Source organism: Denticeps clupeoides, chromosome 8 (genome assembly GCF_900700375.1).
Source record: "Denticeps clupeoides chromosome 8, fDenClu1.1, whole genome shotgun sequence".
Lineage (NCBI taxonomy): Eukaryota > Metazoa > Chordata > Actinopteri > Clupeiformes > Denticipitidae > Denticeps > Denticeps clupeoides.
The window spans coordinates 15,111,243-15,131,376 of record NC_041714.1 but is presented as its reverse complement, the minus strand read 5'-3'; the positions used below and the strand labels follow the sequence as shown (position 1 = coordinate 15,131,376).

General features: G+C 42.1%; 1 protein-coding gene across 1 annotated transcript; it reads left to right on the top strand.

Annotated features, from left to right (window-relative positions):
* The first annotated feature begins 262 nt into the window (after positions 1-262).
* valopa (vertebrate ancient long opsin a) lies at positions 263-10,435 on the top strand. Its single transcript, XM_028988950.1, has 5 exons — positions 263-914; positions 4,035-4,245; positions 4,466-4,583; positions 4,667-4,906; positions 8,456-10,435. Exons 1-5 carry the CDS (start codon positions 536-538, stop codon positions 8,690-8,692), a joined length of 1,185 nt encoding a protein of 394 aa, XP_028844783.1. The 5' UTR covers positions 263-535; the 3' UTR covers positions 8,693-10,435.
* Positions 10,436-20,134: the final 9,699 nt, after the last annotated feature.

Genomic DNA, 20,134 nt, shown 5'->3' with positions numbered 1-20,134 from the left:
CCCTGAGCAAGACACTTAACCCTAAATTGCTCCAGGGGGGACTGTCCCTGTAACTACTGATTGTAAGTCGCTCTGGATAAGGGCGTCTGATAAATGCTGTAAATGTAAATGTGTAATCAGACGGACTCCAGCATTTAGAACTTTTCGTCTCTCTCTCGCCGATGACGGTTCCCGGTGGGGGGGCACGGGTGACGCTGACCGGGGACAGCCCGCACCTATATAACCCCCCCTCCCCATCCCAGTAAATGTGGAGCAGGAGCCACTTTACTACTTCTGCTGCGCTCCTGCGCCTTCTGGGGAGGAACGAGAGCCAAGCGCAGGATGCGCGTAGCTGGAGACGTTTCATAACGGACACTCTTCTCATCGTTTTTTTTTTTCTTTTTTCGTTTTTTTCGACGGATATCTGTGCACAAAAACGCGAAAGAAGGTTCTTTCAGAGCGTCCGGACAGGACGGGACGCAACTTAAAATGGGACTTTTGTCGTGATCCCTGCTCGCGGTCCAGCTCAGCCTGACTCTGTTCGGTTCGGACTCCGATGGAGCCGTCCGGAGTCACGGTGCTCGGGCTCCCCCACCCGCCTCCCACCGCCACGCCGGCGCCGCCGCCGCCGCCGCCGCACGACCCGTTCTCCGGTCCGCTGCAGTCCGTGGCGCCGTGGAACTTCAAGGTCCTGGCCGCGCTGATGTTCACGGTCAGCGCGCTGTCGCTGGCCGAGAACTTCCTGGTCATGCTGGTCACCTTCAGGTTCAAGCAGCTGCGGCAGCCGCTCAACTACATCATCGTCAACCTGTCGCTGGCGGACTTCATGCTGTCCCTCACCGGGGGGCTGATCAGCTTTGTCACCAACTACAGGGGCTACTTCTTCCTGGGCATCTGGGCGTGCGTGCTCGAGGGCTTTGCGGTCACATATTTCGGTGAGTGCGGGATGTTGCGTGATTTGTGGATCAGAGATGGAAGATCTGATAATCTGATGAAAAAAAAAAAAAAAAAGTAAAAAAAAACCCACAGCGCGTCCGACAGGGTCCGAATCCGCGGAGGCACGTTCCACGCTTTCATTTGTATCGCAGCGAACCCGAATCAAACTTTCGTTTGTCTCGGTTCTCTTTCTGACCTTTTTACCTGCTGTCTTCCCGCGGGAACCCCACGGAAACCTCAGAGGTCCCCCGTCGCGTCAGAGCCGCCGTGCCACAGCCCGCGGACGCGCGTCGCGCCCGGTGCGCTTTTGGCGAGGTCGCGCGCGAAGCGTTCCGCTCAAAGTTTCCTTCAAAGTTCGCGGTGCAAAAGCACACAGAGAACGATGGCGTGCTTTCCATGCCGTAATATGGGGATATAATCTGAGGGTCGCTGGAATTCACATGGGGTCAAAGAGATTATATTATATTTAATCGCGCATATTCCCAAACAGAACAAAGAGAAGCAGTCGTATAACAACGTGACTTCAGAGACTGCTTAATCCCATTCACAGGACAGATATAAAATGCCACCAGCAGGCTTTGGGGACGAGCGGGTCCCTGCGCTCCTTGCTGCGCACTGCGCCGCATGTGGGTGGAGACGCTCAACCGGTGACTCCAAAGCGGCTTTGCGGATCCATGCTGGATCTCCAAATCCCACCCCCCGTTAAAGGGCGAGAAAAATGAGAAATGAGGTCAACTGGTATCAAAGCAGCATTTTTTAAATACATGTATGCTGAACAATGCTGCAGGAGAGGCAGGGCCGGTTCTAGGGGGCAGGACCGGATAGAAGGGGGCACATGGCGACGGAGGCGGGACATGGGTGGGGTCCTCTGGATAACTGTTTTTGTCATGTAACTGGACTGCACTCTGCCAGGCCTCCACCCTAAGACCTGTCCAACATGTGTGTCCCAAATGAAGGCTGAGTGTAGGGTCACTGAGTCGCTCAAACCCCCTGACCACGACAAGGTTGCAATCCCTCAGGGGGAAAACTAAAAAAAAAAAGAACATTCCTCATCAGATTATAACTACAAACATAACGTTCACCTTAACTGGATATATATCAGAAATATTTTAACCCAATAATAACACTTCTCACTAGGGGCTGGCATAGCATCTCACAGCATGAACTTTTCCTTTGTGAGCTGCTGGGGGGGGGACGTGAATAAGATTTACTTTTTATCCGGATCACATCTGCTTGTGGGATCGAAAAGGAGAGACTGAAACTGTGAGATGAACAGTGGACTTGTCCCCCCACCGACGGTGCAAATATAGATATATATTTTTGTTGTTAATTATTTCACCGGTCGCTACGCTTTCGAGGACAGAGATTTGCTGCTTCCTCTAAGCCTCCGGCTCATTTACACAGCCTGATTGTTCTTGGTCGTTTCCTGTCGTGGGGCAAACACCCAGGTCAAACTGTACGAATAAATTGCATGTGCGCACACTGTTTTGGTTTGATGCTCGGATGCGACCTGACCGAACATGAACAATTTGAACACATCGGAAGCAGAAGAAGTAGAACCCACATTAGTAGTGATGCTGAACAAAGTGAAAAACAATGCTTTGGCCATTTATTTGCAGGAAAATAAAAAAGAGGTGGTGCAACTCTTCAAGAAGAGTGCCACAGCCGAACAAGCCGAGATTCCTAGTGCTGCTACTTGGACTTCGAGGTCTGTGTTTGCACATGACCAGCCGATTGTGGATCCTGGCCTGGTCTGGAGGGGTGAACATCATCTACACTGTTCGATGCACGATCAAGTTGCGATTCGGCCAGACTTATGACATGAGTGCAATGAGTGCAAAAAAACTTGACACCGGCTCATTTGCATACGATCGGTGATTGGATGTTTAGTTGCGGGGATGGTGAATGGGGATCTGGGTTAAAACAGCACACGGGGGGAGAAGCGAACAAGAGGGGAAACCTGTCATCTAGTTTGCACCTTTTCCAGGGGATTTTTCAGCTACTGTAGTAAATCTGGTCCAGTTTCAGTTTGCGGGTAATCTATTGTTTTAAATGTTGTTTAATTGTCTCAATTAAAGTGCCCAGCATAGAGCCGGCCCCGAGCAGGGGACGTCCTTTTCTCAGTTTATGTTATTTTTCCCAAGCCACACCTCCAGGAAATGTCTCTGTTCCCTGGATGGGTGAACACAGCTGGAGTAAAAATAGGTTCTTTTACATTTATATTGCAAGTGTGGCCTCACATCTCCAAGGTTGTGAGTTCGAATCCCATCTTAGATCTCGTGTGTAGAGTTTTCATGCTTTCTCCTTGTTGGTGTGGGTTTCCTCCTGCCAGCTGGATAAGCAAGAAGGCACACTGGATGCATTGTGTGTGTGTGTGTGTGTGTGTGTGTGCGCGCGCGCTGAGATGGGCTAGCACCCTGCCTTGGACGAGAGTATCCCTGCGTCCAGTGTATCAGGATGGCAGGGATGAATTACAAAATTCAGGCATTTCTTTTTTCTAATTAATTTCCTATGAAATAACAAACACACAATTTACTCTATTCTGCGAGGTTGGTATCTGTTTGTAGCTGAAATGAAATATAGGATGATAATGTGCTGGTAAATGTGCTGATTTGTGTGTTAAGTGGTTTTTAATCTCAGAGTAATCAATATTTACATGGGCCAAGGGGGACAGCCATTAGAAATTCATAAATGTGTGACTAATGAATAAATCACATAAATCACATTATCACTCTGATGTCTTTAATGTCATGTTTGGTGCAGAGTTCTCAAAAAGGGTTGGCTAGTGATGCCACAATCCAGTCCACAGCAAATGTACAATCTATTCCGAGATTATTTTGAAATGATTGCAAAACATGTATGTATGATTATGCAGTCAGAACATACTTCTATTATATTTCCCTTTTATTCGTTTGCACTTTATGTTGCCAGGTTTGCCAATGTCACACTCGTGCACGTTATGTCAGTAGGCAACTATTTTTAAATGTTACATATATGCACCAGGTTCTGGAGAAACGTTGTACCATGTATGTGGCTGAAATTACAGTAAACATTCACTTGAACCTGAACTAGTCATGATACCATGCTGTTTATTAGATTGATATAATCTGTCCCATCAGGCATTGTGGCCCTGTGGTCCCTGGCTGTCCTGGCTTTTGAGCGCTTCTTCGTGATCTGTCGCCCCCTGGGGAACATTCGCCTGCGAGTTAAACATGCAGCACTGGGGCTGGTCTTCGTCTGGACGTTCTCCTTCATCTGGACCATCCCACCCGTCCTGGGCTGGAGCAGTTACACCGTCAGCAAGATCGGCACCACCTGCGAGCCGAACTGGTGAGAAGCTGAGGACCTTCCCCTCTCTGTTTCTCCATTCAATGCTGGGAAACGTTGCTTTGCTGAACATGGTGTGGATGGATTAAGTAAATAACAAGAATTATTAAATTCTTGCAGGAACGGAGGGTGAAGAGCTCAGAAGTCGGTCAACCCCCCCAGTTCACAGATTCCCTGTTCAAGACTGACAATGACTGAACCTCTATCTCTGTTCTTTTCACAGGTATTCTAACAGCTTTTCCGATCACACCTTCATCATCACCTTCTTCATCACCTGCTTCATCCTGCCTTTGGGGGTGATCATCGTGTGTTACACCAAGCTAGTGCGCAAGCTGAGGAAGGTGCGTCTGAAGATCCTCATGCGTCCACATATATATGCTTGCATCAATTCAGGGAAATGTAAAAACTTCCTGCTTCTTTGCAGGTGTCCAACACCCATGGCAGACTTGGCAACACTCGGAAACCAGAGCGACAGGTCACCCGGATGGTGGTGGTCATGATCGTTGCTTACATGGTGGCCTGGACACCCTACGCCATCTTTTCCATTGTGGTCACCTCCTGGCCCACAATAGACCTGGACCCTCGACTGGCCTCAGTCCCGGCCTTTTTCGCCAAAACGTCTGCCTGCTACAATCCCGTCATCTACGTCTTCATGAACAAGCAGGTACCATTAATTTCGCCCAAGGATATATGCCTATATACTAAAACTAAGAGAGTCAATGCAGACATGCCGACATGCAGGCACTTATTCATTTAGCAGTGTCACCGCGGTACTTTTCAGCCTGAAGGAGTCCGGGCCAGATGGCACTGAGCTCACAATGACACACTAGCAGGAGATCAAACTTCTGAAAGAAACCAAGTTGACAGCTTTTGTTTATTCTCTAGCCGTTAGCCGGGTTTCTGAATAATGCAAGATGTATGAATAAGTGAGAGGCAAAATTGGGAGTGTACAACCGTCCGGCACCTGGTGTGCAAAAGGGCAGTGGTGGTGAGGGAAAGTTTGTCAGATGGCACCACCAGCTTTAGGGCTTTCGCTCAGGCGATTCATCACCAATCCAGGTATTGATCTCTTTCTTTAACTAGAACATTCTGGTTTAAGTGATATTCAGTGAAAGCCGAGCGCTCACAATGGCCCCCAAAACTAATCCAGCCTATCAATTTCAAATGACGGCAGAACTACAGTGTGCCCAGAGAAACGTCTGATTGATGCCACATCTGTTTGCAAGACGGTTGAAAATGCAATAACATTTTTCTTTTTTTTCATTGCAAAATCTAATCTGTATCTGAGGAGTCATCTTGGGCTGGTTTTCCCAAAAAATGATGGTTTCATTGCTTCATAGTGGTTTCAAATGTTCCATTCCGAGTGATTTCATGAACATATGTAGTGTTCTTACAAACGTTTACCGAACAAGCATGTTACATGCACGTGCATCTACAGTTTATAATGTGCACTATAGACTCTAAATATAAAGTTGCCAAAACCAAAAAAATTTACATTTTTCTTTTTACACCAGACCACCTGGAAATCATTTTTTTAGCAGGTCATAAAGAAAACTAATTTAAGGTGATTCGTAAAAGGGACTTTACAGACAACTTTGCAGGAATTGTAACATCGGTTTGATTGCCTTGAATCTTTGGTTCCGTTGATTAAGACCGCCTGAGAACCCGGTTGTTGCAGAGGTTCAGACTAGACCATGCTGGGCAGTAGCAGTTCTATGACTGACCCATTTAAGGACCCCTGTCGTTATTTAGGTTACAGACTGCATAAATAGACATACCTTGACAGAATGCTTGTCTGCCCTTGTCTACAAGCAAAAAAAAATAAAAAAAATATTGCACATCTCTCTGGGACTTTATATATCTTTTAATCAGTGATGGAGATGGCCTGGTTTCATTTTTTAGCATCACAGTCCACCACATTTGGAACGTTTAAAGTGGTGTTAGTTCTTGAGAAATTTGGAATAACTTGAACAAGTTCTCCGCCTTTTCATCTGGGCCTGGACGCTGGGATCTGGGGCATTAGGCCTCTCTGGGATTTGTTGTTATTTTGGCTGTAAACTGAGACTGGGTAGACTGGTTCTGAGGTTTTGTATTAGGAAGCCGTGCGTTTTTTTATGGTTTAATTAAAAATTTGAGGAAAAATGGGAAGCCCTTCATCATTAACCTACTACGTGACTTCGGAATCTTTAGGAATTTAAGTGGATAAACTGCATTAAAGAGAGGCTCGTTTCACTCTGACTCCCCATCGCTAACAAATGCATTAAACCCAGTTAACTACCTGTCCTTCTGCATATTAAATTAAAGTGCTCCTCATAATCTTTATGGTCCAGCTCTTTGGTGTAATGCTGCTTTCGATACTCAGACTGTCCTCATTGGGTGTTGGAGACCTCTTGAAACTCAACATAACAAAGGGCTGTATTGTGCTGATCTGATGAGTAGAGTGAAAGGTGCAAAAAACATTAATGGGCGTTACCGCAGAAAACTTTTTACGAGAAAAAAACCTTATCCAGATTGCAATCATGACATTTAATTAATTGCATTTAATTAATTAGAGAAAAATCAAGTCTTTAAATTCTTATTCTTTATGTAATATTTACAATAAAAGCCCCAGAATCCCTTTCATCACCACATTGTGGTGTTCATGTTTAAATCTAAACGTGATGGAGTGAATATGAGATATACAGTTTCAGAAATTTGGTGCAGTAATGCTGAAACTCCCAAGGAGGTCTTGGCAGCTCCAGACATCATGCATCTTGATTCTAAATTTAGAATCAAAGTCTCCGGCTTTACTTCCCATTGCTTAAGGTGACAACAGCTTGAGCCTCACCAAGCTGGGATGGGTTGGACAGACTTGTCCAGACAATTCGCTAACCATCATCAATGCAAAATATTTCCCCCTGCTGAACAAGTCATATTTATGGATGATGATAGCGCGAAGTCCTCATTAGAAAAAGATAACCGAGATTACATAACGGCGACTATTCAAAAGAACAGTGCAAAGCTGCATGTTACCTCTTCTCCGTTCCATTTCCATAAAATAAGTCCTGTGCTCCCTGAAGACATGCCATGACCCACAGCATGTGTGCACAAAATGTCTCGTAATTGTAGATAACCTAAAGCTTTTAGCCATATTCAGAGCTTTATTTGACTCCAGGCTGTGAATAGAACTGGAGAGGAAAAAAGGCCAGAGAAAGTGGGTCTGTGGTTGGGTAAGTCGCTGACGTGGTCTGGCTCTGGCTGTGGGCTATGGAAAAGGACAAAACGGCACTTCGCTCTGAGGTAATGGGAAAGCGATCAATGATCACTCAGCTTTTAATCAGCTCCCGTCCTGATGAAGTCAATCAGTGGTGAAACGTCAGTCTGTCATCAAGCGCATACACCACATCTATACAGTTTATCAGTATTTCAAATTCTACAATTGTATTTTTAGAAAGGCTTCCTCATTTTTGGAGAAGATCATAAACACACGAGATCATGTGGACACACTGATGTTTGTTGGAAAGTCGAATCAAAGGTCATTTCAAACACATAGGAGGATGTGGGATAATATGATTGACATCATATTAACAAGAGAATATTTCCTTTGTTCAGTATCATTCCTCACTGTTCCACATGCTTGGTTTGGAAGTGTTTTTGGGTTTAGCAGCCTAGTTGGTAAAGCACTCGCCTATGAACCAGAAGACCACACAGTCACAGGTTCAAACCCCACTTACTACCACTTACTACCATGTAATCTCGGTTATCTGTTGCACTTTCTAATGAGGACTTTGCGCTGTATTCATCCACAAACCCCACTTACCACCATAACACACTGGGGCAGTGGTGGCCTAGCAGTTAAGGAAGCTGCCCTGTAATCAGAAGGTTGCCGGTTCGAATCCCGATCCGCCAATGTGCCACTGAGGTGCCACTGAGCAAAGCACCGTCCCCACACACTGCTCCCCGGGCGCCTGTCATGGCTGCCCACTGCTCACTCAGGGTGATGGGTTAAATGCAGAGGACAAATTTCACTGTGTGCACCGTGTGCTGTGCTGCTGTGTATCACAAGTGACAATCACTTCACTTTAAATTGCATCCAAGAGCAATCCCTGGAACTTCTGATTGTAGGTCGCTCTGGAAACGGGGGTCTGATAAATGCTAAAGGTATCTGTATTCATAGACAAGATAATGACTTTAATAATCGCTGAATCGCATGGTCTTGTGTTTGCATTTTCAGTTCAAGAAGTGCCTCATCCAGTTGTTCAGTTGCAACGATGGCATCGTGGAAGGCAACCTCAACCAGACCACTGAGCGCCCGGGAATGACTGCTGAGAGCAACACTGGTGAGATGTCAGCCATCGCGGCCAGGATCCCCATCTCGGGGGGAATCCTGCCAACGGCAGACGACCAGTCCAGCCAATGCAGCACCTTCGCCCAGCTGCCAGTCGCAGAGAACAAAATTTGCCCTATGTAACACGGATGAAGAAATAAAAAGAGGACTCTCTCTCGTTTCCTCCATTTTTCTCTTCTGGAGTCCCAAACTGAAGGTTTCAAGACAGCATTCAAGGCCGCATGTAAGACAACCCAATCTTGACACTGGAATGTCCTTACCTCACAGGGAAACACTGTGATACGTCCAGAAATATACTCCTGCTCATCACTCTGCTCACAGTAGTCTCCGCCCACAAACACTTGGACACTAGACTGCTGAATCGTCGCATGATTACTGTTGTCCTCACCCAGGCCCCGCGCCTGAAGAGTAGCTTTCTCCTTCACTCGGGCTTCGTCTTTTCGGTCCTTCTGACTCTGAAGCCTTGAATGTACAGGTTTTATTTATTTATTCATGTCTCCTTTGCACAGTCTACCTTTCTAGCCGTAGTGCATGACTTGTCATCTACTGAGCTCTAGTGCAGAGATCTTGGAAGAGAACGGACTCGACAGGACGCGAAGGGCTGGGGACGAGCCTGTTATTTTTCCTTCTTTCTCTTTGTGCCGCAAAGAAGGCAGGGAAGAGCCTTGCCTTGCTGAGAACCTCTGTAAATGCGAGCTTTTTACCACAATGCATGGGGTTTTAACAGCAATATGTAAACGATATGACACTGTGTCCAATCTTGGGGCGTTTACGATGTCTCGATGAATGTTAAACATGTCGATTTTTTTTACAGACCTGCACTGGGACACTCCATGTGTAATGTCCTTTGCGTGTTCACGGAACATTTAACTGGCTTCCATGGCAGTCACTCAACTCATCCTGAGTGCTCAGTAAGTGCCATTTCCCGTTCAGCGATGAAAAGAACACAGGGTGGTAGAGCAAGGTGTCATTTCAGACATCCGCACACCCTTCACAGTGGGATCTTACTTCGACGGAGCCTGGGCTTCTTAGGGTTGGAGGGTTTGTGCCAGCACATGCTGATATTTAAGGGTCATATTTTTTGGGGGGTCCAAAATAAGGGTTGGTGCATGTTTGCTAATGTCATACGAAGAAATAAATAGATACAAATAAAGAAGCTAATTAGTTGCTAGTTACCTGTATGTTGGAGAGGAGAACGTATTTTAAAAATCTTACATCTTTTATGAAAATTATAAGGCTATATATGTATAATATAAAATAAAAATATTGGAAAGTTTTCTGCTCAGTCTCATCCTCTCTCGTTGGTGAACTTTTCAGTGAATATCATAAATATATTTAACAAAAAATAAACCTCGCAAGTGGCAAATCACCTCTGTAATGGTAGATCTGACTATAGGCCATGCCCACTATGAAGACCAACAGCAGATTTGTACCATGAAATATGCCTTTATATAGCACCAGGGAAATGGAGCCGTGTGTTAGAATAGGACTGAGCAACAGGCGACCTGCATTTTACATCAGGAAATTCATGTTCAAAGCAAATAATACTTTCCAAGGAGAAAAACACCAACGTAGCAATACAAACCTGAGCATTATTTCAAGGGTTGCATCCCTCACAGTGCTCACTGCATCATTTATTTTTGCCAAGAATTAACACACTGACTCTGTACCCATCCGTAACCTGTCTGTTAATTGCTCTGCAGTATTGTCCCGGTAAAATTTTTTATGTTTAATGTTTTAAATGCCTATCTCTCCCCATCAGGAACTTCACTGTTGTTGTGTCATGTCTGTCACAGATGCATGTTGTAAAAAAAACAAAAAAAAAAACACCTCTGTATGAGATTAAACGTCTTTTTTTCAAGCGTACATTTGTTTGTCACTGTCTCTCAAAAGCCTGTGAGAAAGTAAAAATGTGTGCATTCATTACATTCGTACTCTAAACTGTTAACCCCTCCCAACCGGAACGTCTTGACAATTTTGCCAAATTTCCGTGAGTCAAAGTGGCTCCCATGACCTCCAGGGACAGAAGGGGCTGAGCTGGACAGTGATAAATTACACTCCCGTGCTGTTGCCCCGCCCCCCTCCCTCCACACATTCATCGCAGTGTTTACTTTTTCCAGCGCCGCCGTCCCATTTTTCTACCTAATTTACCACCCAGCACTCACAAGACACATTCGTTCCAGGCCATTCATCCATCCACGCACAGAAGCAGCAACACTGTAAGATAATACAAAGCTGAAAAGAAGTAAATTCTGCGACTTGTGTTTTTTCCCTTCCAGATATAATTTTATATTTACCCAGAATTGATATATAACCAAAAATAACCAAACCAAATAGAAATGCTACAAATTGTTTTGTGAGTGGTTTAAATGGATTCCAATGTGGATTTGACCAAAGGAGCCTGAAGGTCATGCAGTAGAAGAGCAGGTGAGTGAGTATTTCTGGCAGGACACTGGGCTGTAAACCTTCTTTAATCTTTATTTGGGTTAAAGATCAACAGTGGCATGAGAGTCACAACAGTTTTGAAGGTTACTGCATGCATCTGATATTTTCCATCAGTAGTTCGGTCCGTCAGAGAGACCTTCTTCCATGCGGTTAAGGAAGCGGCCTCGTAATCCAAAGGTTGACGGTCCCGATCTGCCAAGGTGCCACTGAGGTGCCACTGAACAAAACACCGATTTCCACCCACTGCTCCCCGGGTACCTGTCATGGCTGACCACTGCTCACCAAGGTTGATGGTTAAAAGCAGAGGACACATTTTGTTGTGTCACCGTGTGCTGTGCTGCAGTGTTTCACAATGACAATCACTTTTCACTCTCAATAAGAACCAGAACCCAACATTGTGCCACTGTGTGTCAATATGTGTTCTGTGGTCTACAGACCCATAGCATTTGGGGGAAACCTAAAGACGATACTAATGTTAATAAAGAAAAGGTAAAGTAAAAGTAAATGTTAACTCCAGTAAAATTAGAAGACCTCCCTTTAAAAAAAGAAACATAAAAAATACTTTGCCTTCCTGTGATTTATTATTACTCTAATATTACTCTATTATAATTTTTATAGCAGGAATCGTGCTTTATCAAGTTATTTTAGGTAAGAAGACTCACTCTGGGGACAATAATCTTTCAATGGATTGTCATTAATTAGTTTGACACCAATGTCTAATAAAATTATCATAAGACAAACACATTGAAGGCAAACAATTTCCATCAGTGGATATATAATAAGGATTTGAGGGCAGGCCGACATTTTGAAGATTTATTATAAGCTTAAGTTAATGTCTCTTATTACAAAATTTTACCACTTTTGACAAATGTCTGTCACTTTAAATTTCACCTTTATTTGTTTTCCTTCATAGTAGATTCAATTTCTTATTACCAAGCAGTGTTTCAGGCAATTCCAACCAAGCAATTTCAACATGTTTCTGCCATTTTGTCAAAAACCCTGGAAACTGGCTACATGCAGATGAGTAATTTACTGGCATATGTGTGATTAAGAAGACAATCATGCTGGGGGGGGCAATTTAGATTTTTTCGGCCCAAATGTCTACCCCTCCAACATGCCAAATGCATTATTTAGCTTGTAATGATCTTAAGAGCATAATTAAGGAAACGTCTACATTAAAACCTCCCAGATATAGAATTAATTAAAATTAAAATTTAATGCTGCCCTTTCTTTCATATGATATAAAAAATTATAGGAATCATAGATTGCTTATAAACTCAATTAAAAGAAAATGGCAAATGAAAGGTGCCCAGACATCAAAGTGGGTCCAGACGCAAGTCCAATGCTTCAGAACAAATGAGAACTTTTTATGTGTTACTGCGGCGTCGGCGCTGGCCTTCAGGAAAAAGGTCACAGTAAACAAATTTGAGGTCGGCACATCAACTGTCAGCACGGTGACTTATGGTCAATTACTCCGGGTCAAAAGAATTAGTTTGGATGAGCGGAGCTGGAGATAAAGGCCTGTCGCTTAGAATGCCGCTTTATGGAGAAAAGGTTGCTGTGATTGAGCCCTTGATCAGAGTGGAAACGTTTGAACTGCCCTGCGCTTTTCATCTATGCCATGCCGTCCAATCGCAGGGGCCGAGAGTCGACCCACTACCATGGGCATAGACCAATTGGTTTAAACTTGGTTTGAATCCTCTCAATTACATCCTGGGTAATGAAACAGGACTGGGTCATCTTTATGTTTTATTCAAGGTTCATACTCTTGTGTGCAGGAGTTTTGTTGGATAAATATTAAATTTCAGTCAGTCATAGGGTTAGTAGCCTTAGTGGGTAAGACTCACCTATGAACCAGAAGATCCCAAAAACGCAGGTTCAAACCTCACTTTCTACCACTTTGTCCCTGAACAAGACACTTAACCCTGAGTGTCTCCCAGTAGACTATCCATGTAACTACAGATTGTAAGTCACTCTGGATAAGGGAGGTCTGATAAATGGCATAAATGTATATAATTATTATGGCACTGCAGTAAATATACCACTCATGCATTTTGATTTATTAATTAATCAATCATTTAATTAATGCTGGATACTTTGTCCCCATCACCAACAAAAGCAGGTCAGAGACCTACGATTTAAAGAGAAAAAAAACAAGCTGGCCATGTGTCAAATGGTCAAAAGGTCAAGTGCAGTAAAAGTGGTTTCAGTGGTGTAACAGACAAAAAACTCTTCACTTCAATGCATTTAAAGCCAACCTTGTGCTTGACCTGTTCAGCCCAGTTGACTTCTCATCTGGAAAATCGATTGATCCAATTTCTTAGCTCTTCATTGAATATTTATTCTATAAAGTCATGCATTAATGATATATGTTATGGTATGGAACCATGCAATATGATGTTCTTCCAGGGCCGCATTTGTTATGAGGGCCAATCTGCTCCTTGTTGCTTCTATCAACCTAAGACAACAAAGGCAAATCTGAAGACATTTTTGGGTGTGTATTTACACCAGCACTGCGATGAAGAATCCTGATCTCCACCTCCTGCACTGCGGCCAACATGCAGCCAGTGTTAACCAGTAGAAGTACTCCCACAGGCACTGTGGCCATGAGTGAGTGTGAGGTGTGAAAAACATTCCAGTCTGTAATTAACACATGGCTGATTACACACACACACACACACATTGACATATACTCATGTACTCAACAGAAACATCATGGTCAGGAAAGTGGTCTAACTGAGAATCACCTGAATTATTGATGTGTAAATTACTGATTTTAAATCTACTGATTTTTACTTTCATGTTGAATCCCCGAACAACCAAGGTGCCACTCATGGCTGCCCACTGCTCAGCAAGGGTGATGGTTAAAAGCAGAGGACACATTTCCTTGTGTCAGTGTGTGCTGTGCTGAGTTTCATGTATGTAAATGCTGTAAAAAATGCTGTAAATGTAAATGTATAACCACAAACACACATACAGTTTCAAAGACACACAAACTCTTTCACCTGCACACAGTTCAAAGAAACATGCATACACACACACACACACACACACACATGCACCTACTTACTTTCACTCCTCAATGCACAGACTTCTTCATGCGCACTTACAGACGCTATGCTGATCTCTATCACTCACTCACAACCACACACACACACACACACTCAGAGGGAACTGAGGCAGCGTGGGAAATCCTCGCCGCCTGTTACATAATGAGTCTGCGAGCAAAGTCAGTGAGTGGGCATAGCTATATGAATGAAGCTGCCTGAGCAGCATGTTGGGATTAGTCCAGGCCACTTGCCTCCCAACATATAAATATTACACAATCACGCCTTCCTTTTTTTAATATTATATATTTTACTTGTTCTATTTTCTACATTCCAATATTTGGCTTTTAATCTCATTGTACATGCGTATAGAGAAAATAAAAGGCAATCTATTCTATTCTATTCTATTCTATTCTACTCTATAATTAACAAAGACACCAAACAAGCAAGTCTGACACCTTTAACGGTTTCTCTGACAGTTTTCTTTGTGTCATGTCTAAGTATTTAAGTTGAATGAGTGGGAGATCGGTATCATGAGACACTATTTGGACACTATAAATGGACGCGGTCATGGCCGGGGCTCATCCCGGGAACTTGCACGGCATACTGCTCAGTCAGTAAGCCCAGTAAATGCAACTTATTCCCTTTATCACAAGACCCATCAAAAGGACTACCACCTTCAGCATGAAGAATTGTCTTCCACGGCCATTACCAAAAAATACCCTCAGAATTTAGAATATTTTCAGAAATGTGTGTAACCATGTATGATTTTGCTATGCATTTTCTGTTTGAATAGTCCTGTGTTCTTTTGTCATCGTATATCGTGTTATTTTTAGTCCTTTCACTAGGAAACCTGATTCAGCGAATAAAGGCCAGGAGTCCCAGAAAGCCTGAACTCTTGCAGGTGTCCTGAGCTTTACCTTGTTTGAGGTTGCCAGATTGGAGGTGACTCTGCATTCCAAGAACTGAAGCATAAGATTGCTCATCAGCACGACCACCACCTCAACAGAAGAAAAGTGGGTTAGAGCTCCTAAACTAACTTTCTCCGCTGCAGTGAGGTGACAGCACTGCTTCAGTTGACTAATCTTTGAAAGAAGGCCGCGGTGACTCATTATTTATTGAATCTCTACCTCCTGCTCTACATCTGGACACTATAAATGGAAGCAGGCATGGCCGGGGCTCATCCCGGGAACTTGCCCCGCATGCCAAGTTGCAAGCGGACTGCCAAGCGTCTAACACCTTCTGCTCTACCTGCGCCAGTCTGCTGGGCACAGCTTGAGTGATGACGCCGTCCATCGAGTTCCTGCTGATGCGGTGACAACAAGACACCACACCTGTCTGGGCTGCCAGACCCTCTGTACCTGGAGATACAGGAAGTACAAAACTCTGACTGGTGTAACATTTTTAATTCACATTTTAAAAATTAAGTTCTTGCATTCATTACTGTGCCATTCACAAGGCAGGTTGTCATCCTTATGGGGCCAAATAGCAGACAATCAACAGATGATTATTGCCATTGGAACGCTGTTGAGCTTTACTGATATATCAAGAAGTGCAGCCACCATCTCTTATACAGTGCATCTGAAAAGTTTTGACATCACATCACTTTTTCCACATTTTGTTATGTTACAGCCTTATTCCAAAATCAATTAAATGCATTTTTTTCCACAGAATTCCACACACAACACCCCATTATGACAAAGTGAAAAAAGTTAAGGTTTTGGCAAATGTATCAAAAATAAATAAACTGAGAAATCACAGCTTTAGCTCAATACTTTGTTGAGGCACTTTTAGCAGCAATTACAGCCTCAATTTTTTAAATATGTTGACCCTGAGCTTATCACACTTATCATTGGCCAGTTTTTGCCATTTTACTTTGCAGCATCTCTCAAGCTCCATCAGGTTTAATGTGAAGCATCTGTTCTCTCCAGCGATGTCCAATTGAATTCAGGTCTGGACTCTTGCTGGGCCAAGGGCTGTCAAAAAATAGATTCTCAGATATTAATCGATACTGAAATTAATCGATACAAAAATTTCAACACCAATTAGCAATGGTATTTATACTTAGTTTTGCATCTGCTGGTTCATGGAAATCATAGACATATTACAACAATTTTCAACAGGCATTGCAGTGGGCAGCACCTCCCTGGCTACCTGGAGGACCCAATGAGAGACACACTTAAAACATGATTCTGCAGCACCAAGGTTGCTAGAAAATGTGAAAAGCAAGAGCACCTGTCTGGAAGTTCCAGTCGGATTCAATCTCAATTTTTACCATTGTAGTCAGGCTCGGGCCGGGTCAGATTGAGTTGGACCTAACTTTTTATGCCTGATTACAAATCTAATTGATCAACGCTTCTGCAGCATGAGAAGCAAAGTTCTTTTCTTAGTTTGGCTCAAAAAGATTTTTTTTTTTCTTTCATTTTTTATTTAGTCATTATACTCATTAATTGTCATTATAGGGTGCTAAAATGTTGGAAATAATAAAATGTTGGAAAAGTTTTTTTTGTTGTTATCCCCAAGCAACTTATTGATTATTGATATTGAATTTACAGTATAAAATTAGCAGCTGTGTGCGCCAGAATTGTACCATAAAATCTACAATCAGGAATGTAATTGCTTTAAGGTGAACCATATCTATTTTTTTTCTAAAATATGTATCCAGAAGATTTATTGATTAGCATACATACCGTTATTTCCCAGTTAATAACTGCGCTAACTACAGAATACACAATTCATAATAACTGAAATCTTTACAGTTTCAATGGACAGTTTTCATGTAATAATTGTTAAACATACACACAACTGTGGTATTTACAATTTTATTCCCCACATTTAACACCACAGTATACAAAATGCATGGTGAAATACTGTACAATACTATAGCAAAAAAACAGGAGGTAACATTTCCCCTTATTATGATATAAGGGGACAAATTAAAGATTGGACCATCTGAGCTGCCGCTCACTGAATGGCCAAAGTATGCTCTACACCTATCTCCATTTCTAGACACTAGTGTTAATGTTAATTAATCTCACAAAGTGACATTTTCATCATAGGAGACCTTTAACAAAACATTAAATCATTGTTAAATCAAAAGTGAAATACCGTTTGTAGACTTCAAGATTATTCCAGAAATTTTACTGTATAATTATTTCATAAATGCAGTATTTTTTACTGCACATTAAGCAAGATTGATATTTTATACTTGCAAAAATATCATTTTAAGAATAATAAACATTAATGTACACGGTACAAAACTGTTTAACCAATGAAAGTTTATAGAATATAATACATGTTAATCATTTAAGGTTTTGTATAGTAGTGTTTTACATTCTTTTACTGCATGTGGTAAAGCCTTGTTCTGTAAATAATATAGCAGTAAACAGCAATCTACCTTTAATTTTGCAACAAAAAAGGGTGTCTAGAGTATACAACTATACAGCAAGCATTTCTCAGCCACCTGTCACTAGTGCAGCAAAAAAAGTTTCATGGTTATCAGGTAAACACGACAAACACTGCAAGTCACATGTGTGTCTTTCTTCTGAATTTATACAAACACCAGTTCCTATTATAGTGAATCTGACTTGGCCAGGTTTGTAACTAAACTTCTCCTGTTCTCAGGCCCTTTAATTGGTAGTTACTGCCTTTCATCTCATGTTAAATGTTTGCTTTCATTATCTTGTGCTTATGATCATTTTAATGAATCTCAAACAATTGAAAGACAGTCTGATAGAAGATTGTTCTGCCAAAATCAAGAGCTTACTTACAAAACTAGTTATAGAACTAATATTAATTAATATTGATTGGAACCATAATACATCACTGTACTTTTACTTTTGGTACTAAATTACATTTGAAGGAAAATGCTTTTTGCACTTTATTTAAATGGGAGGACATTTAATGAAGTAAAAACTTGATGGCATGTGTAGTTCGTCCACCACTGCTAATAGGTCTCATCTGCACCAGTCAACCACGAATATGTTCAATCATAGTCTCCGTAGCCTCCATAGAAATAGGTATGTCTAAATTCTTACTGCTACAGCAGAAACATTCTCACTGCTTCCAGTCAACAACCTGGTCATCTTTCGTGCCGAAGATGTGTAGATCATAGGAGGGATGTCTTTTCCACTTCAGAAAAAAGAATTATGTTAATTGCACATTGACTCGATGAAGCTGATTTCATTTTCTGAGGTAGGACCTGGGTTGATCGGTCACAAGGGTTAAAGGGGCACTTTTTTAATTATTTGGGGTGGACAACATTCAAAGTTGATGACAAATGTGTGTATAATTGGAAATTATATGTTTAAATGTTGCAAAGAATAATCACTTTACCATTTGTCTTTGTCTGTTCATGAAGTGAATAATTCTTTTGACCTTTTCAGTGGCAAAGAAAAGCAAAAGTTGTGCCTTCCTCTAGCTCTCAGTACTGTGGAATGAAAGCTAATGAATTATGTAAAATGATGACCTTTGACCTTTGAAAAAAAATCCTGCAGGCCTCTCATGTAAAGAAAATAAATGAATAAAGACTAATTGGATTCTTGGTATTAGACTAGATTTGATTAGAAAAATTTTCTTTCATTTCTTTCCAAAAATGTGTTCAAAGCTTCAGTCTTGGCTTTCTGGGAGCAGTGGTGGCTCCCAGAACCGCCAAGGTCCCACTGAGGTGCCACTGAGCAAAGTACTGTCCCCACACAGTACTTCACTTTCACCTTTCTTTCAATATGAAAAAAAAAAGGAAATCCAGTTTTCATTTTGCAAGTTGAGTTTCAGGTTTTGTCTTAAAGCAAAACAGTTGCAAAAGTGGATTTGCGTTTCCATTTTTTTTCTGCGGTGCCCGAACCAAGCAGAAAATTCATCAGGTCTTGAAATGGCTCCATGTACCCGTTTCCTTTCATTTGCCTGATATAGCACCTCAACTGCACAAATGCTCTTAGAAAAAAAAACTAATGTAAACCAATACAAACTGGCTTACTGGGATAAACTCTAATTACACCGTCTGGGGAGTGTGGGGCCTGGACTAAAGGAATAATTGGGACAGGACAGCAGAGAGTCTCCTAAAGACAAAATAAACACATTGTAACCGCTAATGCAGTCATTTACGACTCATTATAACTCTTCATCAGTTGCCTGGCTTTACAAAGAGCGTCTACCCCAGAGCAGCAGAAAGTAGGAGATAAGATCAAGACAAGGAGGGTTTATTTTACCATTTCATTTCAGGTTTAATTTGTGTAATCTATTCATCTGTATCTTGTTCAGGTTTAATTTTTGTAATTTATTAATCTGTATCATGTTCAAACTAATTTTAGTCTAGTCAAGTTTCAGTCAACTAAAAGTCTAAGCATTTTAGTCTTATTTTAGTCAGAATTATTCATGTCTATTTTAGTCTAGTTGTTGTCAACGAGAACTGATTGTTTTTTAGGCTCTTTGTTTAGTAATGCAAATCTTTTTTAACACAGTCAACATAAAACAGTACCTAGTAGAATAGACAAAAACAACAATTTCTTTTGGTCAAACCAAGTTCACAGTTAAGACAAGGTTATCATATTGTGTCATGATTCGGTCCGGAAGGGGCTACTCCAGGTCTGGGATTTGGACCCGGGTTTCATGCTTGATTTGTGTTGCCCAGCTTCCTGATTGTTTTCAGCTGTGTCTGCCTGTATAAAACTGCCCTGTTCATGTCTGTTTGCTGTCAGGTCATTGTTACTGTCCTGTTCACCATCTAATAAACCCCTGTTTCGTGACATCATACATATGTGTCCTCCTTCCTCGTAATGTCCAGCCATTGTTTCGTATCTCCTTCCTCGGCACATCAATATTGTTGCTACCTTATAGACTCAATAATACTCTACATCCATTCCAGTAGAAAAAAAAAAAACATTTGTCCTTTTTTTTCCACCAAACATTGTTTTCTTTTCCACTTAATTGTATAGAAAGTTTTTTTCTCCCAGTCATCTGGCAACCCACCACCATATATCTATGACCCGCAACAATCCTTCTGAAATGTAAATTATGCACACATTGGAACTGACATTACTGATGTGTAAATTGTGTGACATTATCTTTGCGGCCG

Bases quoted from the DNA above. Each gene is read 5' to 3' on its own strand.
- valopa (XM_028988950.1), top strand. From the start codon at position 536: ATGGAGCCGTCCGGAGTCACGGTGCTCGGGCTCCCCCACCCGCCTCCC. The intron at 4,584-4,666 runs GTGCGTCTGAAG...GCTTCTTTGCAG, and splicing joins TAGTGCGCAAGCTGAGGAAG to GTGTCCAACACCCATGGCAG. The intron at 4,907-8,455 runs GTACCATTAATT...TTGCATTTTCAG, and splicing joins ACGTCTTCATGAACAAGCAG to TTCAAGAAGTGCCTCATCCA.